This window comes from Cervus elaphus, chromosome 25 (genome assembly GCF_910594005.1).
Source record: "Cervus elaphus chromosome 25, mCerEla1.1, whole genome shotgun sequence".
Classification (NCBI taxonomy): domain Eukaryota; kingdom Metazoa; phylum Chordata; class Mammalia; order Artiodactyla; family Cervidae; genus Cervus; species Cervus elaphus.
Genome location: NC_057839.1, coordinates 12,100,840 through 12,124,967, shown reverse-complemented (window position 1 = coordinate 12,124,967; position 24,128 = coordinate 12,100,840). Strand labels below are relative to the sequence as shown.

The 24,128-nt window shown below is 35.2% G+C and overlaps 1 protein-coding gene across 3 annotated transcripts in view; it reads left to right on the top strand.

Annotated features, from left to right (window-relative positions):
* Positions 1-24,128, top strand: part of TNPO1 (transportin 1) — an 89,682-nt gene that overhangs the window by 59,004 nt on the left and 6,550 nt on the right. For all 3 annotated transcript variants that reach the window (XM_043887113.1, XM_043887114.1, XM_043887115.1), the window contains exons 10-24: positions 2,401-2,461; positions 3,296-3,464; positions 7,444-7,596; positions 8,383-8,608; positions 10,795-10,966; positions 11,855-11,941; positions 13,376-13,483; positions 13,615-13,773; positions 13,856-13,943; positions 16,425-16,523; positions 16,730-16,825; positions 19,628-19,703; positions 20,583-20,682; positions 22,661-22,735; positions 23,779-23,921. In XM_043887113.1, the coding sequence (XP_043743048.1) occupies positions 2,401-2,461; positions 3,296-3,464; positions 7,444-7,596; positions 8,383-8,608; positions 10,795-10,966; positions 11,855-11,941; positions 13,376-13,483; positions 13,615-13,773; positions 13,856-13,943; positions 16,425-16,523; positions 16,730-16,825; positions 19,628-19,703; positions 20,583-20,682; positions 22,661-22,735; positions 23,779-23,886 (1,777 nt within the window). In that variant the 3' untranslated portion in view covers positions 23,887-23,921. The remainder of the gene's footprint in view (positions 1-2,400; positions 2,462-3,295; positions 3,465-7,443; positions 7,597-8,382; positions 8,609-10,794; positions 10,967-11,854; positions 11,942-13,375; positions 13,484-13,614; positions 13,774-13,855; positions 13,944-16,424; positions 16,524-16,729; positions 16,826-19,627; positions 19,704-20,582; positions 20,683-22,660; positions 22,736-23,778; positions 23,922-24,128) is intronic.

Below are 24,128 nucleotides of genomic sequence, written 5' to 3'. Positions count from 1 at the left end.
TTTTATTGGAGGTTAGTTGGTTTACAATGTTCTTTAGCTTCAGATGTGCAGCAAAGTGAACCAGTTACACAAGCACGTATATCCACTCATGTTTAGTTTCTTTTCCCATATAGGCCATTACAGAAGTTTAAGTCGAGTTCCCTGTGCCCTACTTAGTCACCTATTTTATATATTGTCATCATACTCAGTCACATCCAACTCTTGTGACCCCGTGGACTGTAGTCCACCAGGCTCCTCTGTCCATGGGATTTCCCAGGCAAGAATACTAGAGTAGGTTGCCATTTCCTTCTCCAGGGGATTGTTCTGACCTGGGGATCAAACCTACATCTCTTGTATCTCCTGAATTAGCAGGTGGATTCTTTACCACTGTGCCACATGGGAAACCCATTTTATATAAAAATGTGTTTAGTCGATCCCAATCTCCCGATTTATCCCACCCAACACCAGCCCCCCACCCCCTGCCCGTGACCATAAGCTTGTTTTCTGCATCTGTGACTTTATTTCTGTTTTGTAAGTTCATTTGTACCATTTTTTTTTCTTTCCACATATAAGTGATATGATATTTGTCTTTCTGTCTCTCTGACTTGACTTAACTCAGTATGACGATCTCTAGGTCTGTCCATGTTGCTGCAAATGGCATTATTTTTGTTCTTTTTTACGGTGAGCTTCATTTCATGTGATTTTTCTTTTTTGCTGTCTGTATGTCTTTGGAGAAATGTCTGTTTAGATCTTGCACTTTTTGATTGGGTTGTTTGTGTCCTTTTTTTTTTTTTTTTTTTTTTTTTTTGAGCTGTATGAGCTATTTGTGTGTTCTAGAGATTAATTCCTTGTTGTGTGCTTTGTTTGCAACTATTTTCTCCCATTCTGAGGATTGTCTTTTCATTTTATCGTTTCCTTTGCTGTACAGAAGCGTTTTAAAGTTTAATTAGGTCCCATTGTTTGTTTTTGTTATGTTCATTAGGAGGTGGATCAAAAAAGATCATGCTGGAATTTATGTCAGTGTTCTACCTATGCTTTCCTCTGTAAGTTTTATGGTGTCTGGTCTTAAATTTAGGTCTTTAATCCGTTTATTTTTGTGTATGGTGTTAGGGAGTGTTTAATTCCGTTCTTTTACATGTATAGCAGTCCACTTTTCCTGGCACCGCTTACTGAAGACACTTTTCTCCGTTGTATATTCTTATCTTCTTTGTCGTGGATTAGGTGACCATAGATACATGGGTTTATCTCTGGACTTACTATCCTGTCTGACTGAAACATATTTCTGTTTATATGCCAGTACCATCCTGTTTGATTACTGTAGTATTGTAGTATAGTCTGAAGTCAGGGAGCCTGATTCCTCCAACTTTGTTTCTCAAGATTGCTCTGGCTATTCAGGGTCTTTTGCGTTTTAAGACAAATTGTGAGATTATTTGTTCTAGTTCTGTGGAAAATATTATTGGTAATTTGATAGGGACTGCAATGAATCTATAGATAGCTTTAGGTGGTATAGTCATTTTGACTATAGTGATTTCTTCTAATCAAAGAACATGGGATATCTCTCTCATCTGTGTCATTTTTTTATTTCTTTCATCAGTATCTTACAGTTTTCTGAATACTGGTCTTTGGCATCCTTGAGTAGGTTTATTCTTAGGTATTCTTTTTGATGTAATGGTAAATGGGATTATTCCCTTAATTTCCCTTTCTGATCTTTTGTTGTTAGTATATAGGAATATATACTGTATTTCTTTATGCATCCTTTATTTCTTTTTCTTATCTGATTGCTGTGGCTAGGAATCTCAATGTTTTTAATACAAATGGATGTGAGCTTATGTATTTTGCACCTCTGGTTTTTTCTGTTTTTCCAATTTCACTGTCATTTGTTTCTTTGTTTATGACTGTGTGCATCCAAAAATAAGATCCTTACAGGATCTTAGTTCCCCAACCAGGGGAACTACAGTGAAAGCCCCTACAGTGAAAGCAGAGTTCTAAGCACTGGACTTTGGGGAAATTGCCAGTTGTAATTTATTTTTAACCAGGCCCTTAGTCATGAACATTTAGATTGTTTCCATTGTTCTTAGTCTTGCATCATGGAACATCAGTCTAAGAATTGGGAATGTTCGTTCATGTATTTGGGATAAATTCTTAGGGGAGAAATTGCCAAAAAAAACGAAATTATTGTTTTTATTTTTAAGCACTCTTGACAGGCTATCTTGTCCACTCTAAAATTCCATCTAGTAGATTCTATGCATGAGTATTTAAAAGGCCTAAGATACGTATTAGGAGTACTCATCATTGGAGAAGGGCAGACATAGAATAGCTGTAAGGCAGTATTAACAGTAGTGGTGGTATTATTAGTATTCATGAGGTTGTTGAGACTTCGAGATCTTTAGATCTTTGTTTCATGAATTTCTGTCTTTATAGGTTGATCCCTGTGTTAGTGAATGGCATGAAGTATTCAGATATAGATATTATCCTACTTAAGGTAAGGAAACTATCCTCTTATGAATAAGGATGTTTATTTTCATTGACTTACAGATCTTTGAATTTGACTAATAGGACATTTATTTAGAGTAGGCTCTATTTAAATAAGCTTTCTATTATATAATATGCTATGGAGTTCAAAGGTAGAAGCAAACACAATGAATTTGACTGGCAGATTCTAGCTTAATTGAAACTAGTTGGTGACACTAGGTGAGTTAGCATGAATTTCCTGATATTTCTGACTGTTGGGGGTTCATTTTAAAATAATCTTAAATATGTTCTGAATTTGATTCAGATACTCTAGATTATACCAGATGTTGGGAAACCGTCTTACGTGGTTCAAAGTCCCTGATAATCTAGCATGGATTATGTGATAGCCTGTTCTCCCCTTCACAAAGAGCTATTTTCTACGCAGGGGCAAGCAGAAGATGTATACAGCTGACCCTTGAACAGTGGGATATTAGGGGCACTCACCTCCAGTGCAATCAGAAATCCCTGTATAACTTCAGAGTTGGCCCCTCGTGTCCATGGTTCCATATCTGCAAATTCAACCAACCACAGATTGTGTAGTGGTCTAATACTTGATTTACTGGAGAGAAATCTGCATCCTGTTTGAACTGGACATGCAGTTCATGCCCATACTGTTCAAGCATCAACTGTATTTCAGAATCATCCGTCACACTATCTGTGGGCCTGCAGGTCAAACCCATATGTTCAAGCATCAACCGTTTTTCAGAATCATACGTCATGCTGTCTGTGAATATTCTCATTCTTTTACCCATACTATTAGCTTATAATGAGTATAACCAGAATTTTCCTTTTAAAAAATACACAGGGTGATGTTGAAGAAGATGAAACAATTCCTGATAGTGAACAAGATATAAGGCCACGGTTTCATCGATCAAGGACAGTGGCTCAGCAGCATGATGAAGATGGAATTGAAGAGGAGGAGGATGATGATGATGAAATTGATGATGATGACACGATTTCTGACTGGAATCTAAGTAAGTCATAGAGAAGCACAGTCGCCTGCTTGGATAACAGTTTAATTGAGAAATAACTCACATCCTACAATGCCCTCATACCTGCTTCACTTAACCATACAAAAGAATACAATTTAGTGGTTTTCAGTGTATTCATAGAGTTGTGCAACCATCACCTCAGTAAATTTTGAAACATTTTTGTCACCCTAAGAGAAACTACATACTTAGTAGTTTCTCCCATTTTCTGAACTCCTCTGGACATTTTCTGTAAGTAGAATTATACAAAAAGTGGTTCTTTATGACTGATTTATCTGTTCATCAGCAGATGGACATTTTATTTCTCCTCATTGGCTGTTGTGAGTAGTAATGCTATGAACAGTTGTACAAGGTTTGATATGTGGTCCTAAGTTTTTGGTTCTCTTGGGTATATACCCAGGAATAGGATGACTGGATCACATAGAAACTTTTATGTTCAATATTTTGAGGCACCGCCAGACTGTTTTTCACACTTACTCCGCCGGCTGCTTTCCCCCTAGCAGTGTCTTAGGGCTACAGGTTCTCCACATGTTTGCCAGTGCTTTTTGGGTGTCTTCTTCTGGATGTGAAGTAATGATCTTATTGTGGGTTTGTTTTGTTTCTTCCTGATGGGTCTGTTCTTCATTTGCTTGTCATCATATTCCTTAAGAAGACTTTAATCTCACAGTGTCGCTTCTCAAAGGGGTATAGGTTTTGTTGGATACAAAATATGTAGGAAATGTGTTTTGTTGGATGCAAAATGTATGTTTGATACAAAATACATATGGAATAGGAACGTTGGCCATGGCTTTTCCTGTTTTTGTAACTTATTTTTTTTATGTCATAATTTGCATGAAGATTGGTTGATTATCATGCATATTTCTAAGATAATGTAAATCCCTTTCTCATCCAAACTTCCAAATATGCTTTTTAAAATTTCTGTTTTCAACATTAACTACAAATCCACATCATCTGTTCAGCCTGCGTTGCGGGCCACACACTAATTAGATAAATCTGGGGAGAACCTAGACACCTGTGTTTCAGTTTTGCTTGGGTGCTGGTTTTTAAATCTTTACTTCTATAGTTCACAGCACATTGGATGTTTTGGGCCACTAATTCTTTGCTGTGGGCTTGTCCTGCCTATTATAGAATTTTGAGCAGCATCCCTGATCTCTCTCCAGTAGATGGCAGTAGCGCAGGAGATTAGAGGGAGAACACACATAAGATTGCAACAAGCAGCAGTGTCTTGAGATATTGCCAGGTGGTCACTGGGACACAAAATCACCACCAGTTAAGAACCACTCTGTGATTCAGAAGACTGAGATTTCTAATAACTGATGGCATGGTTAGGGACGTGAATGATCGTCCTGAACTGTGTCATTCATTTGGAATAATGCTGATTATTCCAATTTAGTTCCCTATAACGGTTCCTTAGAGTGACCAGTGTACCCAGCCCTAGGCCAAGGGCTTTGTATGCATATCACGTTTAGTCTTTTCAACAGCCTTAGGTAGCTAAAGATACTGCAAAAAGAGAAACTTGCCCAAGGTTAGCATAGCTAGTACTGGTGGCACATGTAGTTCTGGAACCCGTATGTTACAGAACAAGAAAACCCAACGTCTTCATTACTATCACAAATTACTTCCCATTGTATGCCAACTGTAAGGTTAGGGGGAGGATGAATTAAGATTTAATGTGGATAACTGCAAAAGTTATTATGTTGCATTGGGGAGGGAGGGGGGATGCTTCTTTTCACTCACCTGTATGTTTTTCCATAAACACCTACAGGCTTATCTGTATGGGTTTACCTTAGTCTGTCAGGCTTTTCTTTCTTATACTTCATCAGTTCAGTTCAGTTGCTCAGTTGTGTCCGACTCTTTGTGACCCCATGGACTGCAGCACGCCAGGCCTCCCTGTCCATCACCAACTCCCGGAGATGACTCAAACTCATGTCCATTGAGTCGGTGATGCCATCTAACTATCTCATCCTCTGTCGTCCCCTTCTCCCACCTTCAGTCTTTCCCAGCATCAGGGTCTTTTCAAATGAGTCTGTTCTCGGCATCAGGTGGCCAAAGTATTAAGAGTGTCAGCTTCAGCATCAGTCCTTCCAATGAATATTCAGGACTGATCTCCTTTAGGATGGACTGGTTGGATCTACCTTGCAGTCCGAGGGACTCTCAAGAGTCTTCTCCAACACCACAGTTCAAAAGCATCAATTCTTCAGTGCTCAGCTTTGTTTATAGTTCAGCTCTCACATCCATACATGACCACTGGAAAAACCATAGCTTTGACTAGATGGACTTTGTTGGCAAAGTAATGTCTCTGCTTTTTAATATGCTGTCTTGATTGGTTGTAACTTTCCTTCCAAGGAGTAAGCGTCTTTTAATTTCATGGCTGCAGTCACCATCTGCAGTGATTTTGGAGCCCTCAAAAATAAAGTTTGTCACTGTTTCCACTGTTTCCCCATCTATTTGCTGTGAATTGATGGGACTAGATGCCATGATCTTCGTTTTCTGAATGCTGAGTTTTAAGCCAACTTTTTCACTCTCCTCTTTCACTTTCATCAAGAGGCTGTTTAGTTCTTCTTTGCCTTCTGCCATTAGGGTGGTGTCATCTGCATATCTGAGGTTAGATAAGTTAAATAAGCAGGGTGACAGTATACAGCCTTAACGTTCTCCTTTCCCAATTTGGAACCAGTCTGTTGTTCCATGTCCAGTTCTAACTGTTGCTTCTTGACCTGCGTGCAGATTTCTCAGGATGCAGGTCAGGTGGTCTGGTATTCCCTTCTCTTTAAGAATTTTCTAGTTTTTCTTATACCTCATAGATAATGCATTTTTTTATCAAGTGAAGTTTTTAGCAACCCTGCATTGATCAAGTCTGTTGGTGCCATTTTTCCAATAGCATTTACTCGCTTTTGTGTCTCTGTCACATTTTGGTAATTCTTTTTCAAACTGTTTTGTTATTATTACACTTGTCATGACAGTGTGTCATCAGTGATCTTTGGTGTTAACTGTTATAATTGTTTCGGGGCTCCATGAACCGTGCTCATGAGACAGAGGACTGTATGTATGTTGTATGTGTTTTGACTGCTCTGTCCACAAGCCATTCCCCATCCCTCCCCCTCTCCTTGGGCCTCCCTGTTCTCTGAGACGCAACACTTAAAATCAAACCAGTTAATAACCTTTCAATGTCCTCTTGTATGTTCAAATGAAAGGAAGAGTTGCATATCTCTCACTTTAAATAAAAAGTTAGAAATGATTAAGTTTAGCAAGGAAGCAACGTTAAAACTGCAGATAATGGTTAGCATTTTTTTAGCCTTAAAATGTGTATCAATTAAGGTGTGTATGTGGTTTTTTAGACATAAAACTATTGCACACTTAATATAAATGACACTGTAACTTGAGCATAACTTTTATATGTACTTGGAAACGAAAAGTTTTATTTGACTCACTTTATTGCAGTGGTCTAGAATTGAACCTGCGTTATCTGAGGTATGCCTGCATCTTCTTTTTTGGAGGAGAAGCTGATTTTCCAGAAGTGAAATCAGATTGTGTGTACTTTGCTGATTCTTTTCTGCACATCATATAACTCATCCTGTATTAGTACTTAAAAGATTTCATTTTGTTTCATGGCAGTGTAATATTTATATGAGTGGAACTACCATACAGTTTAACTAAGATCGTTATTGATGAGTAAAGTGTTATTTCTGACCAGTGTAGCAGCTTTATTTTTTTTAAAAAAAATTGGTAGTCATATACAAAATAAAATATTTTCATGATTACTGATTCTTGTCATGAAGTGTTTTGGTCAATAGAATTTTTTTCTTTCCTGTGATTACCTCCTATTTAATTGAATTATTTAAAATTTTGTAGAGATAAAAATGTGTTACATACAACACATTTTCTCTACATATAGATAGATTTATAGATACATAACTGAATGATAGTAGAAGTTAATATAACATTTTTGAATTAAATATTTCCTTAGGAAAATGTTCTGCAGCCGCCCTAGATGTTCTTGCAAATGTATATCGTGATGAACTTTTGCCACATATTTTACCCCTTTTGAAAGAATTACTTTTTCATCATGAATGGGTTGTTAAAGAATCAGGCATCTTGGTTTTAGGAGCAATTGCTGAAGGTAAGTCTAAGTCAGACTTAAACTGTAAAGTCCTCAATAGGTGTAAATGTTGACATGGCTACTTTAAGGAATAGTTAAGCAGAAGCGATTCACATACTTTGTTTACTGACTTGTGTTCCTAATAAGATAAGACTGTTGAGGTAGATAGACCGTGATCCACATTAACCTTAAAAAGAATATTTGAGTCTAAAAGCCATCTTAGAATGAGTTTTTACTTTCGAGCTAGTTAATTATTATTAAACACCCATAGACTGACTTACAGCCCCAGCCAGATATTTTGCAAATGCTTTTGTTATAATGAAGAGAACAGAATGAGAGGGTTCTGATATCAGAAACATCCCTACTGTTAGAAAAATAACTTGCATAGTTAGGTGTAAGGAACATAAGTCAAGTGTCATCGACCCTAGAAAGAATTATTATTCTTTCCTAGCTGTAAATATCTATCTATAAGAAATTGAAGCATTTTGCATGATTTCTGTAGCAGAAGTAAAATGAGCTTTCCTATTCCTACTAGGAAGACAGGGAAGCCTGGTGTGCTGCAGTCCATGGGGTCACAGAGTCAGACATGAGGGGGTGACTGAACAATAAACCCTACTAGAAGATACTTAAGAGCAATTAGCTCTCATTTCAGTTAATTTAAAAGTTTTGAAATATTATTAAATGTCCTTATTAGAATGGAAATGATTGAATATTTTTCATGGATGCATCTATCAGTTTAGCATTCAACTGAAATAATTTTAACCAAATTTGGCCCTTCCTGAAATATTTAGGGTTTTTTTCCCCTAGGTTGCATGCAAGGCATGATTCCATACCTGCCTGAGCTCATTCCTCACCTTATTCAGTGCCTCTCTGATAAAAAGGCTCTTGTGCGTTCCATAACGTGCTGGACTCTTAGCCGCTATGCACACTGGGTAGTCAGCCAGCCCCCAGACACGTACCTGAAGCCATTAATGACAGAACTGCTAAAACGTATCCTGGATAGCAACAAGAGAGTACAAGAAGCTGCCTGCAGGTAAGACAGATTCATAGCAAATTGTTCATGGTGGGAGAAGGGAGTGTGAAGATTTCAGGGAGAAACTAACTTTCAAGACTGTGACAAAATGTTGATATTAAACTATTAATGGGATTTTTGTTATCCGTATCTTCCAGCTGATGGTTTTGCAAATCCAAATGAGACTCTTAACTAGAGATTTGTATTTGATATTTTCTTCAAATTTTTTTGTTTCCTCACTGGCTATAACATTAGCATTATCTTTCATCCTCATTTCCACGGATATTTGGAGTGGTTGTGGCAAGAGTCCTATTCTTGGAGAAATAGAAAAGTTTGAGCAGGATTGACTTTTTTAGTCTACAGTCAGCTCCATAACTCCTCAGGAAGTCCCGTGGTGACCACCCATCTGCCACAAGTGGTTCAACTCCAGTAACCACTTTTGTCAGTTGCATTTGGGGTTGTCTGTTCATCAGATCAGCAGTTTCACTACTATCAATATTTCAGTTTTCTGGAATAAATCTTCATCTTCTAAAAAGGCTTGCCATTTATGTTTATAGTTCTTAATTTTTCAAGTAGAATTGCTTCTACTGTTCACTTTGTTAATAAGAAAGAAATAGCTGCTGAAAGAGAGGAAAGTAAGTTTAAGTGTAGTTAGACTCTACCAGATTTGAAAGAGTCTTAATTCATAATGATATGAAAGAAAGTTAAACAAGGGAGCTTTGGTGGTTAATAGCACCAAATTTTTTTTCAAGGGAAGGGAGGGTACACATTATGTTTGCTTTCTGGTAGATGTTTCATTCAGCAGGATTTTTTTTACAAATTGTTAGACATAATAAAATGTGCTTACACCCTCTGCCATCTAAAATTTATAGGCTAGTAAGGTATATAATTTGTGGAAAGTGCCATGAAAGAAATATAGTTCAGTGTTAATGAACAAGACTTTAATTAACAAATGGCTTAAGCCTATCATTTTAGGAAATTCCTGCCTGGCTAGGACAGAAGAATATAACCTTAATTTTATAAATGAAGGGCCAGATACACCTTAAAGTCAAGAAAAATTTAGGTATAAGTTGAAGTAATTGCCCTGAGACCCTAGAGTTTGTTCCTTTCTTGTGTATTTGTCCTAACAAATAAGCTACAAGTAAACAAATTTCTGATAACAAATGCATTGTGCATTCTCATGGATTGTGTAGGGCTTAGAGAAAAAATTTTAAACTTCACTGAAGAAAAATTGGCAAACATAATTGCATATACTTAAAAGTATACAACATGTTGATTTGATACACGTAAATATGGTAGAACACTCACCAAGATTAACATAGGTAACTATTTCGTGAGAATGCTTAAGATCTACTCAGCAACTTCTAAGGACTCAATGCTGTATTAACTGTCATCACCATGCTGTATATTAGGTACTTTGGAATTTATTCTTATAGTTGAAAATTTGTGGCTGCCAGCCCCTCATTCCCTCTCCCACTAAGAGAGACATTTGCGAGACCATGATACTACTCTGTTCTCAGACGTCTCAAACACACTGTTAAAAGTGCTTCTATCATTTTGTGGCACTTGCTATGCAAATGAAGGTTGAAGAGTTGGGTTGTTTTTTTTTTAATTGAAGGATAATTGCTTTACAAAATTTTGTTTTCTGCTGTCGAACCTCAACATGAATCGGCCACACGTATGCACATGTTCCCTCCCGTTTGAACCTCGCTCCCATCTCCTGCCCCGTCCCATCCCTCTAGGTTCATGCAGAGCCCCTGTTTGAGTTTCCTGAGCCATATAGCAAATTCCCATTGGCTATCTATGTTACATATGGTAATGTGAGTTTTAACAGTTTTAATTCTAGTGTCACTAGTCTGGAACATCAGTAAAATGTAAACTCCCTGAAAAGGGGGACATTGTTTTGTTCGTTGCTATGTTTCCAGCCCTCAGTCACCAAATAAGTAGTAAACACCAAATAAATTGTTGAATGAACCAACAATTTTCGATTTTACCATTGTAGTTAAGCAGATACCCATAAGTGTCGATCTCTTTGAAATAAGTGGTAGAGAATGGGAAAGAAATGATAAAACTAAGTATCTGGTGTGGTGAGGTAGGGAGATGTGCATGTAAATAAGTATTCTTTAAACTCTCTACTTAATTTCTTGTCTCTGTTGTGAACTGTTTCTTTTCTACAACAGTAATCTCTCTCCCTTTTTAAATTATAGTGCCTTTGCTACCCTTGAAGAGGAGGCTTGTACAGAACTTGTTCCTTACCTTGCTTATATACTTGATACCTTGGTCTTTGCATTTAGTAAATACCAGCATAAGAACTTGCTCATTCTTTATGATGCCATAGGAACTTTAGCAGACTCAGTAGGACATCACTTAAACAAACCTGTAAGTATCTATGATGAACCATTATGAGAAAAATCAAATAGAAAGCATACTTATACTAAATAAGTTATCATATACTTGAAAATTAAAATGTTTAGGGAGGTACAAACACCTAGTGTTTGCTGCTTTAAGAATATAGGGCTGAAAAAGATAGCAAGTGTACTTACCTTTAAATAATTCTTTACAAAAAGAAATACGTGCACGGTGTGAAAATTACAGCAGCTTATCACATGAATATACCAACACATTTTAGAGTGACTAAAGGAAAGGGGATAAAGGTTTTATACTCTGGATTTCAACTCTGTTTCTAGGAGTGTTGAGAAGAGATGGATGAATCTGATTTGTTTAAATGGGATTTAAGTAATATTAGAATTTTAATATAGCTTGAAATCCCCTGCTGAAGAATAGACTTCATGTTTATGATTATACTGTAAAACATCTTAAGAAATAGTCTGTGTTTATAGGTTGTGCCTAACACTTGGTGCAGGACACTTGTTTGTGGGTTTGCTTTGCTGGTTTTGGTTTTGTTTGATAGGAGGTTTCCTAATGTCTTAGATTAGGCTACTTGGAATCTATGCCCCTGTTTACATGATGACTGTCTATTGATTTGATTGCAGGGATTCTTCTGTCTTAGAACATTTAAATGATCATGAATCTTTTTCTACAAATGTCTTTAATAAATTTATCTGTCATTTATAACTTACTGAACAGCGAGTCATATTACATGTCACAGGTCACGGGACTAAAAAAATTCAAAGAATAAGTCTTACAATTCTTTCTGTAAAAATTTTATACAATTACTCTATATGGTTTTTAGTTTTCATAGACTCAGCATATACTTGTTTACATATGATAGTGGAGCTTTCTGTGTTTTTCATCATTGTAATTTAGGAATATATCCAGATGTTAATGCCTCCACTGATCCAGAAATGGAACATGTTAAAGGATGAAGATAAAGATCTCTTCCCTTTACTTGAGGTATTTTACTGACCATTTGTATGTGTGTTAGTCAGTCAGCTTTATCAGACTCTGCAACCCCATGGACTATAGCCTGCCAGGCTCCCCTGTCCATGAAATTCCCCAGGCAAGGATACTAGAGTGGGTAGCCATTCCCTTCTCCAAAAGTATACTAAGCTGGCAACATTTAGCTAACCTGTTTTTCATTTAAAAAAAAAACACATGTTCAGATCTATAATGACTATATGTAATAAGTGTTAATTTACATTCTGAACCTTTTCTGTTAAAATGCTGAATAAACGTGCAACTCCATATAACTTGAACTGTGGTACATCTGTACCAAGTATGTATGCTCAGTCTCTTCCGTCGTGTCCAGCTCTGCAACCGCATGTAGGGCAGCCCACCAGGTACCTCTTTACCGTATGGGCTTTTCCTGGCAAGAATACTGGAGTGGGTTGCCATGTCCTCCTCCAGGGGATCTTCCTGACCCAGGGATTGAACTTTGTCTCTGCATTGCAGGGGAATTCTTTACCGTTGAGCCACTAGGGAAGCCCAGTGACAAACTATAGAATTTATGTTTTTCTAACCTGTTCTACTTGATAGTAGATTATCTTGGAGATCTTTCCATATAAGTATATATATATATGTCCATCTCTACTTAACTGTATTTCTTTATGTAGATATACAGCCATGTCATAATTGATGTAGCCTAAATTCTTTTATCTTGTTTATGCATATATATATATATACTCATATACATGTGAAGTAGCATTGATACCTTTTCTATATAGTTTGAAGTTTTGTTTTTCATGTATTTAACTACTATTTTTAAACACCCCTCCCCCCAAGTTTATATGCTTTTCAAATAACTGAATGCATTATCAAATGTGGTAACTTAAATCTGGATGAATTGATTTTGGTAGAGCCAGATCAGTCATTCTAGTCTCCCCTAATATTTCAGGGTTCACCACTTCTGCCTTGAATGGTCCCTACCCAGCGAAGTAAAAACTTCTGTGTCAAAGAGCAATGGCTAATTCTGGGCCCAACAGAATAAAAAGAATAATTATAGTTAAATATATTTACTTCCAGGCAAGGCTCAGAATGTGCCCAGTAAGATCTACCCACATTATTGACCAAGATGGGAGGATAAATAAATCTCTCATATTTGAGGGGAAAAAAATAGGAATATGTAATACTGAAATTTGTTCCTGAAAGATAACATTCATTATAGAAACCTTAACTTTTTTTTTTTTTTTTTTTGAGGAAACCTTCCTTGACTAGCTAGTAAACTTAGCAGCAACAAAATCGCATCCAAAAGAGAGGTTTGAAAAGATGAAACTGCTATACTGTAGAAGAGTAGAAATGACCGGGATTTTATTGAGCATGCTGTCAAGCATTTATCATGATCTTAGTTACACCTGGAAATGTTACATACATCTCCTTTATCCTTCCTAGTGCCTGTCTTCAGTTGCCACAGCCCTGCAGTCTGGCTTCCTTCCGTACTGTGAACCTGTGTATCAGCGTTGTGTAAACCTAGTGCAGAAGACTCTTGCACAAGCCATGGTATTTAAAAAAGTTTTTTATATCTTTCCCTTCTTGGCATCGGAAACGTTTTTCTAAGGATAGGCATAATGTATACATACTTTTTCAGTAATTGGTTTAAAGTAAGTTTTCAAAAAATTGTGTAATTTCAGCTGAACAATGCTCAACCAGATCAATATGAGGCTCCAGATAAAGATTTTATGATAGTGGCCCTTGATTTACTCAGTGGCCTGGCTGAAGGACTTGGAGGCAACATTGAACAGCTGGTAGCACGAAGTAACATTCTAACACTAATGTATCAGTGCATGCAGGTGAGATTTACTGAATTAAAACTAATAGAAACTTTTGGTTCTCTGTGTCAAATTGGGATTAATTTCTGCTTCTTTCTTGCAGGATAAAATGCCAGAGGTTCGACAGAGTTCCTTCGCCCTACTAGGTGACCTGACAAAAGCTTGCTTTCAGCATGTTAAACCTTGTATAGGTATGAGTATTTTCTATTGCTGTAATGTGGTTTTTAACATTATCTTTCATCAGCTGTGTTTTATTATTAAACTAAAGTCTAGTGAAATGCTGACATGTACTAATGTACATTTTACCGGTTAAATCTACTCTGATTGAAGCAGGTGGTTTGGAAGCCCCTATTCTCTTGTTCCTTTGAATTCACCATCATTTCAGCAGCTTGTTAGGTGTTAATGTGACTGAATTTGCTTTAGAGTAAGGGACATGCCCACCTGTGAACCTTGGTCCTGTATGCTAGTTCATAGATACTTCTTGAATAGCCTCTTTGTTTGGTAGAGGTACCCAGAAATAATAATATAATCAAGTTTTCTCATGATAAACCAGCATAAACTATAGGAAATTTCAGTTTTCTTAAAAGTGAATGAATTTTTTTTTCTGTTTTAGTGGCATAGTGTTTGTCTTAGCCTTTTGTGAAGATAATAAGCGATTGCTTGAATAATGTAACCTGAATTGCTGTCAGACCCATAGATTAAATCAAGTTTTGGTTCATTTTCGTTTCTGTATCCCATCATTTAATCTTGATTTAAAATATTCATGTTAATTTTTTTTTTCATTTGATACAGTGTGCTTTGGGAGGCCCCCCTCCAGTTTTTTTTTAAGATGTAATTGACATGTATCAAGACTTTTTGTGTGGGGGATGAGAACTTTTAAGATCTACTGTCTTAGCAACTTTCAAATAAACAATACAGTATTATTAACTGTGACCTTCCCAGGTGGCTCAGTGATAAAGAATTCACTTGCCAATACAGAGAATGTAGGTAGGTTCTATCCCTGGGTTGGGAAGATCCCCTGGAGAAGGAAATGGCAACCCACTCCAGTATTCTTTCCAGGAAAATCTCATAGACAGAGGAGCCTGGTGGCCCTACAGTCCATGGGGTCACGAAGAATTGGACATGACTGAGTGACTGAACACACGCATACACACTATTAACTGTCGTTATACTGTGATATACCACATCCCCCAGAAACGAACTTATTTCAGAACCAAAAGGTTGTATCTTTTGACCTTCAATCAGTTGCCAGTTGTATTTTTCAGTCATGTGTTTCTGAACTTGAATAATAACATTAATTATGATGTGTTAAAGTAAGGCATCAAGTTTAAGCCTACCTACTCTAAATGAAAGTGTGGTGAATTATTGTTTTATGGAAAACCTTGTTCTGCAGATACTTTCTACCTGATTGAAGTATTTGAGTTTAAATTTGTACGAAAAGTTTTTTTTTTTTTTTAAGACTATAGATCATATACCTTCTTCAAAGACTATAGATCATATAGCTTCTTCAAGAGATACACAATGTCTGGTTGTTTGTCTGTTTTTCATGTTACAAACCGTGGATTATTTTCTAGGTTAGTGTTTGTCAAGAGCAATTGGCAATATCTGGAGACACTGTAACACAAGGAATGTGTTACTGGTGTCTGGTGGGTAGGGGCGAAGAATGTTTCTAAATATCCTATAATACATGAGACAGCCCCCTACAATAGAATAATCTGACCCAGATTATCAATATTGCCAAAACTGAGAAATTGTGAAATCAACTGGTATATTAGGGATTAAAAAATTATATTCTAATTCTTCATCCAGTAGAGAGAATACATATGTAGAGATATTTCCCATATCAATAAATTATAGCCCATAGGTGGCTCAGATGGTAAAGAATCTGCCTTTAATGCAGGAAACCCAGGTTCAGTCCTCATGTGGGAAAGATCCTCTGGAGAAGGGAATGGCAACCTACTCCAGCTTTCTTGCCTGAAAAATCCTATGGACAGAGGAGCCTGGCAGGCTATAGTCCATGGGATCGCAGAGTTGAACATGAGTGAGCGACCAACTTTGACAAATCGTACAGAAGAGGCAGGATTATTACTTGATTCTTTCTCTTTATTTACCAGTTTTAAAAGGAACAAATTGATTTCCAGCATCTTGCACAAGTCCTATATTGTATTTCAAGAGTTTAGTTTTTGTTTGTGTTAGTTATTTGAGTGTCAGTATGAACTCCTAACTTTCATTTTCCCTTTTAAATGGAGGATGATATTCAGAGACCACAATCTGACATGAGAGTAAACGTTACTATAAAAGCCAAAATCATTGATTTAAAAAATTCTTTGTGTGTGAAAAACCAGCTTTGAAGAAGGTTCTATTGTATCATATTTTCACTTTTAAAGTGAAATATTTAAAATTTTCTGTCTGATGCCAGGAGAAATTACTCTGACCAACTCTTTTTAATGATACTTAAAGTGAAACCAAACTGGGGCTACTTCACATGAAAGTTCAGTGGCCACATATTTCCTCCTTCATTTTCCTAAGATAATTATTGCCAACACTTTGGTTTTTTAAAGGTTATATTTTGTCTAGGTTTCAGTTTCCATCTGGTGGATTTCTTTTAAAGCACAAAACACTGCTATTGAGAAGTTTAATACATAGTTTAAAAGCTTTTTTTTTTTTCCTAGCCGATTTCATGCCAATATTGGGAACCAACCTCAATCCAGAATTCATTTCAGTCTGCAATAATGCCACATGGGCAATTGGAGAGATATCCATTCAAATGGGTAAGATTCCCGCCCCCACCCCCACCCCCCCATTTACAAACATTAAAATTTTTAGATAACTTAATATTTTTGTAATTGCCTTTTTCTAATGAGCTTTACCTATGTAAATACATAACATATCACAGTAAAGGGGGCAACATATTTTCCATTGATATTTTAACAATGAAATGTTTCTTTTTTTGTTTTCTCTCTCGGGGATGATCTAGGTATAGAGATGCAGCCTTACATTCCTATGGTGTTGCACCAGCTTGTAGAAATCATTAACAGACCCAACACACCAAAGACGTTGTTAGAGAATACAGGTACCATACGACTGAACTGTTAACGGTGAAGAGAACAATCTGCCTTGTCATTTTAAGTTAAGATGCGTAGAGAAACCAAAGCAAAGCTAGCTTTAGAAACCCAGCTTATTAATTAGTGCCTGTTTGGGATTCTTAGTCATGAAATGAACTGTTTGAGCTTCATTCCATAGCCAGTTTTCAGAAACTTTCCAAAAAACACTTTTTCCTCTGCTACAGTATTTTAATATTCCCTCAAATGGACCCCAGCTCAGATAACTATATGAATTTTTCATTAATTCAGAGTAACTGCTAGCTGGGGAGAATTTTTTTTTAATATGTAAAAATGTAGCCCAAAATAGATTGTATTGTAGTAGTTAGTCTGTTAATAATGGCATACGTATTTTGTATTTTGTTGTATACTTTTCTTCAAATTGGGAACTTGAGCAGTGTCTTGTGGGATTTTTATTCAGAAGGCTTGTTTCTCTTTTGCATTTATAGAGAGCATGTTTATATTAAAGAGTACCTTCCATACTATAGAACACATTGCAGGGTGATTTCTTCTTGCTCTGCCTAACTTCTTGCTAATGATTTTTTGAAGTATGAATTTTGTTTTCAATCAGGCATGTCTTTTTCTTCATATACTAAGACAGTTCCAGTAGTATATTCATAGTCAATGAATGCCTTACTAAAATACTGGACAAAGATTTAAATAAGTTTTTCTAAATAAATTTATCCTCAAAGGTAATTTAATTTTATGGTTTTTAATTGTAGAAAGTTTATTATATCCTAATGTGATTATTGGTATGGAAGGAAGTCTTTTAATTATGAAACAGTTATATGGCTGTTTGGCTGTATGGGTACTGTTTGTATCTTAAAGTGAATTAGATTTTCCTTCTAAAAAGCACAAAAACCTATGTGTAGGATGGTTATGAAATCTTGTCAGGTGTTTATCTCTTTAGAATGCAGTACCTATACATGACATTCAGATTTGAAACACTTGCCATTATAAAATTACTGTTGAACATTAAGAAACTTCTTATTTATTTTTAAATGTGAATGCATAACTGCAAATAAATGTTGAGTGTAATGTATATTAAAGTTTCTTGTGGGATATCAGCTGGTGAATTTGCTATATAGTTTCTCGAACAAATTGGCTTTATAAGATTATATTCTAAATATGAATCTACCCTAAGTAAATCAAGAGGTAGTTGATAATGCCTTTCAAGTTGATGGATTGAATTTGTATAATTAGGAAATACACTTGGAATTCACTGGATTATTCTTATCGCAAGTGACTGTAGAAAATGTTTCTCTTATTCCTTACCCAAAGGAGGAGAGATTAATTATTAAAATTGTGAGCAATATCTGTAGATTTTAGCAACTTAATTATTAATACCATTGTCTTAATAGTTCATACAGTCAATTCCTTAGTGTTTGCAGTTACTTGCTTTTTTTCTAATTAGTATATCCTACACTGAACTTTTTCAATGGACCATCATCTGCTTTATCGCATGTTTCATTGGATTGTTCATACTTGCCTGTTTAATGAGAATGTTGCATAGTTTGTGTCTTTTGAACATAGGTTTTCTTTCTCTTGCTTCATATGAATCTGCTGGATTTTAGTATTATCTGTGTAGTTTGCTTCAAGTAATCCTTAAACATTTTTCTTTACTCCCTCCCCACCCTTTTTTTATGAGAGGTTAACCTGTAAGTTTTTGAGAGAACACCATTAAAGCACCTCATGGTTTGTTTTCTGTTTGTATTTTTTTTCCCATTGTGTATAAATGTATTTATATGTATGTACCTTTGAACTGCAGAATGCAGTTCTGAGTTGCCCTTGTTTTAGCTCTTTGTAAGTTTAAGAACTTAACTAAGTTTTGATGGTCAATTTATATTTGATTCCCACTTCCGATTTTTAAAAATAAAATACTAGCATGTAATCATGTGCTTTATTATCTATCATTTTGTGCTGTGCATTTCATAGCAAGGACAGAATATTTGTTCCTTTGGTCCACATATCACATGCCATTATAGTGGACTAAATTTTCTTTTTGTCAAATAGGGTTTGAAATTAGAATTATCATTATCACCATCAGAGGTTTTTTTGGAATGGGATTTTGACATAGCACAGCAGTTTTCCAATCCATTTATTCAGTATGTACCATAACACCTAAAATTTGATAGCTGATTTTGATGTCAGGCAACAAATGGTCCACTGGTTTATTTTGGAAATGTTGGCAAACAAACAAAAAATATACCAAAATTTTGATTAAATTCCTAGATAATTGCAAAGAATAAAAATCACTTTTAAAAAGCAGTATGAAGAAGTGAGAAAGATTTTAACTTCTGAAAAGTATGTTTGAGCAGACAATTCAGAAATGTAATCATTTACATTTACTGTTACTTCTTGGCGGGGGGGCTAGATTTCATTATTAAACTCTGGAATTTTAACTGACTTTGAAGGAAGAATCTATATCTATTGAATCCGCTCATCGTTTTTATTAACAGAATATCTTTTAACACTTGATTGAGCGAGAAAAGCAGTTCATCATGGTTTTTGGTGTTCTCTCAATCTTTAAAGTTTTTTTAATTCCTTTTGTTTTTCTTTTTCCAAGAGTATGCCATATATGTTGCTGCCCCTTATTATAGGGGGTGGTAATAAACAGCACTGGTGAAATCTTATGTTTATTATCATACACAAATTCTGTTGGTTTCTGTTTCTGAGTTATTTGTTGTTTTTTCTTTATTTTTTCTCCTTCCCCCTCATTTGCTCATGTCTTGGTTGGCGTTTGGTGGTGTATAACCGTGATTGCGTTACCTTAGCAATAACAATTGGTCGTCTTGGTTACGTTTGTCCTCAAGAGGTGGCCCCCATGCTACAGCAGTTTATAAGACCCTGGTGTGTATTATTCAATCTTTTTTTTTTAATTCATTTTTCTTCACTCTTTCTTTCTCTTTCTATCTCACTTTTAGATATATTTTCAGTTGGTTACAAAAATCACAATCCTTAATCATTGCCAACCATGTGACTAATCTTGTCCTATCGGGTTTGTGAGGTTTTCAGTAGCATCGTCATGTATATTTATTTTATGTTGTGGCTAACGACTAATTGATGCATGGGATAAGATTGTCACATGCTTGCTGTGTTAAAAAGCTTGATTATACATAAAAAGCATTTAAATATCCACCAGTAAAATAAAGATGCATGCAAATTCTATAAATTTTAGGTTTCTGCATTGTTTCCTTTTTAGAATTAATTTGAAAATTTGGATTGCATTAAGAAATACATGTTTAAATTTGTTATGTATAAAAATCTTATTTGCTTGTTAATGTAAAAATTAAACATCTACACCATAAGTTGTATAGTAATAGTTTCTATTGTGGCAGTATATCCTATGTTCTGCTTCTTTCAATTGACAGTCTTTCAATTCAAGTCATTTTTAGTAGTGTTTAATGGAATACAAGTCATAATACAGTGTTAAAAATTGATAATTTACTCTTGGCTCAAGCTAATTAATAGTGTAAATGGGAGATTAAAATCAGTTATTATTACTTAGATGCAATCTATTGGTAAGAATTGTGAATTTCAAGGTTTTCACTGTATTGAGATTAGATGGGCCTAACATAATACAGTATGAGAAGCTTAAGCTTTATGAAAATTCTTTGAATATAAACATTATCTCTACTTTGGTGCTTATTCCATTAAATACTGTCCATTAGAATTGTAGTTGAACCTACTTTTTACTTAAATGCTAAACTCAATTCTATAATTTAATAGGTGCACCTCTCTGAGAAACATAAGGGACAATGAGGAAAAGGATTCAGCATTTCGTGGGATTTGTACCATGATCAGTGTGAATCCCAGTGGAGTAATCCAAGTAAGATTTTAATTTTTAATGTTCTGAATTATTAAACTTTAAAGGAGGGGAGGTATTTTTAAACTATAATTATGAAAATATTACCTATTTTTACAGAAGATACATGTGTTTTCAATGCATATTTCCTAATACCTTGAATTGATAACATCTGTTTTTATTTTCTAAATCTTTTTTTCTGTCGTGGCTTATAATAACAACAGATCGGAAGAATAAAAGTTATTATTCTTGACCTGAATTAAGCCAAAGCTTCTTTCGTCCACATTTAGATCTCATTTATTTACTTTGTAAATGCTTCCTAAAGCAGTGAATGTAAATTTCCTGAGTTTGAGGCTCTCTATACTTAAGAGAATAATTAAATAGTAGGATACTCTTTCTCTTACTTAGTAAATAGAGTAATGGGTTAACCATTATCAATGCTTTAACTTTGATTTATTATCCTTATTTTGTTTCCTGTACTAGTTCAGATTATATTTAGACATCTTTAGCATTTAAAGAATTATTTGGCAACAATACCAAACGTGAATCTGATCAAACCTCTGGATCCAACTTACACATAAAATGTAAAGGAACATGTTGATTGACACCAGATGTGTGAAATCAACAAAATACAGGCTGTGGGCTTTAGGTTAAATGCCCCACGTTCCTCAACAGATACAAATTGTAAGGAAAAGAAAGTGTAAGAAGGATTTTCAAGAAAACCTTTCACTTTTAAGAGATTGGTGCTTTGAACATTTTTTACCTGGTGTGTAGAAAATAGGCATTGAACCACGTACACATAGAAGAACTGAAAAATAAAATCTTTTAGCTAATTTCACTAGCTGCAAAAGCATTGAGTTTCTTGGTTTTTCCCCAGTGCTTAAGAACTTTTTGTCACTTTAAATATGTTTTAGAGGTATCTGATACGTAGTATATACCATATTAAGAAGGAGCATTTTCCTATAGGGATTTTTTGTTGTTGTTTTGCTTTTTGAATTAACGTTTAAGAACATGAAAGTAACACATGTGTAGTCATGAAATCACTACCAATTACAAATTTTGCATGATTATATACTTTAAATTTTTAACATTGGCTTTCAATATTGGGAAGACATAGGAATCATAATTTGAATAAACCATAAATTTTAGACACATGCATTTTATTTGCCTGAATATGTGTTTTATGTGTATATTTTAGTATTAGTGAATTTTGGAGTTAATGAGGTTCTTTGAATTTAATAGTAAAATTCGAAGTAGTCGACATCTCACACCATCAGCAATATTTTGTATGTTGAACTGTTTCAGTAAGATAGTTGAGATTGAAAAATACTTAAGTGAAGTATTTCAAGTATATACCTATTATCATCTTGTTCTCTTAGTCAGAATAACCTGATTGTCTTTTAAATAACAGTCTGAGCATTGGGAGTTTTCTTGTTTGTCTGAGTTGAGTTGGATTAGGTGCTATTGGTAACTAATTTTTGTTCTAACTTAATGGTCATTTCATTTACATTTCTGCCTGAAGATGGATCTTGAAATTTAGGCCTATTAATTTTCATATACTTTAAATCAAATTTATTTGATTTATATTTAACTAGCTTAAAATTATTTCTCAGCCAATCAAAACTGTAAAATTACTGAATTTATAGAATTCTCTAATTCTATAAATGAAGGTTTTTGAACTGGTGCTTATTTGATGCTTTCAGTCTTTTGCTGATGCTCTACATTTACTAGACTGGGGTTTTGTTTTGTAATGTAAAATGAAATACAGGAGGGCACTAAATTCTAATATAAACGGTATGAGTTAGAGATTCCTTGATAAGGTGGAGTCTTAGGACAACCATTAAGAAATCACTTACAATTCCTTATCATAGCTGTTAAAATTTCCTTTCTTTTTACCAAAGATTCTGTTGGTATATATATTCTGAGGTTTACATATGTCTTTTGTTGTGTTCGTATTTGACAAATAAGAATCAATATAAGATGTATTTCTTGCTTGTTACAGGATTTTATATTTTTTTGTGATGCTGTTGCATCATGGATTAATCCAAAAGATGATCTGAGAGACATGTTCTGTAAGGTAACTAAAAAGTCTTTATGATGCATATCTTGTAACTGTTGCAGTCCTAGTTGGGAAGTAAATTATGTTTTTATTTCATATGACACTGAGACTCTTTGAGTCAATATTGGTAGACTGTGTAACCTTTGTCTTGGTAAAGAAATTGACTTTCTTTTCTTGATATACTTTGTATATCAAGTCACTTATAGTGACTTTTGTATATACAAGTCACTTGTAGTGACTTTGTATCAATAGAGCACATACTTCTAAAATATTTTCTCAAGCAGTACCACTGATTCATGTAGACCCATTATCCCAACTATACTAAATAAGTAGTTTGTTAGTTGCCTGGTTATGTCTGACCCTTTGCAACCTGTACCCTTGCCAGGCTCCTCTGTCCATGGAATTCTTCAGGAATACTGGAGTGGGTTGCCATTCTCTTCTCCAGGGGATCTTCCCGACCCAGAGATCAAACCTCGGTCTCTTGCGTTGCAGGCAGATTCCTTAGCATCTGAGCCACCAGGGAGGCCCGTGCAAAATAGCATGTATTTTCAAAAATGACTGACTAAGATTGGCGTATAATATGATCTGTTGAACAGAGTCAGTCTTAGTAGTCATAACAAGGATTAAACCTATCTGTTTCAGTAATGTCCCCTTGGGTTAATTCTAGTCACCCCTCAATAGTGAACTATATAGTTGCAGCCATGAACCCAAAGCTTTGTATATTTTCAGTTTGAAAATATGGCATAAAAATTTTAATCCCTTGGGTGAATTCTATACCTTTATGCTTGATTCTCATTACTATTTTGGCAGAGTTGCTTATAGTACTTCTTTTACTAGGACACTTACTGAATTCTAATCTTCTCAAAGTAAAGTGTGCCTCATATCTATCCTATGAGGTGCTTTTGGGTAAGACACGGAATGATACAGATTTCAACAAAGTTTGAGAATACTTTAAAATGGATAAAATTTTGGAATAATCAATAGTGTTTGATTTCAGAAGCTATGCAGATACGAGTTTCTCTTTTGTTACTGATTATTTAATGATGATTTACTCTTTGCAGATCCTTCATGGATTTAAAAATCAAGTTGGAGATGAAAATTGGAGGCGTTTCTCTGACCAGTTCCCGCTTCCCTTAAAAGAGCGTCTTGCAGCTTTTTATGGTGTTTAATCTCATATACTTAAGCTGCAGTCCCAAAATTAGGGGTAAGTTGTAAGAAATTTGGAGTTTTTCAGGATGGAAAAATTTAAGTTAGGACTTCAATCTAGAACTACTGAAGAGAATAAAAGCTGTTTGTTTTCCACAGAGGTTGAGTAAAAGAGTCTTATATTATATTTGACTTAAAATTTACTTATGTGAAGCCTACAGATTTATTTATTTATTTATTTATGAACCAGCAAAGCAAGATAAAA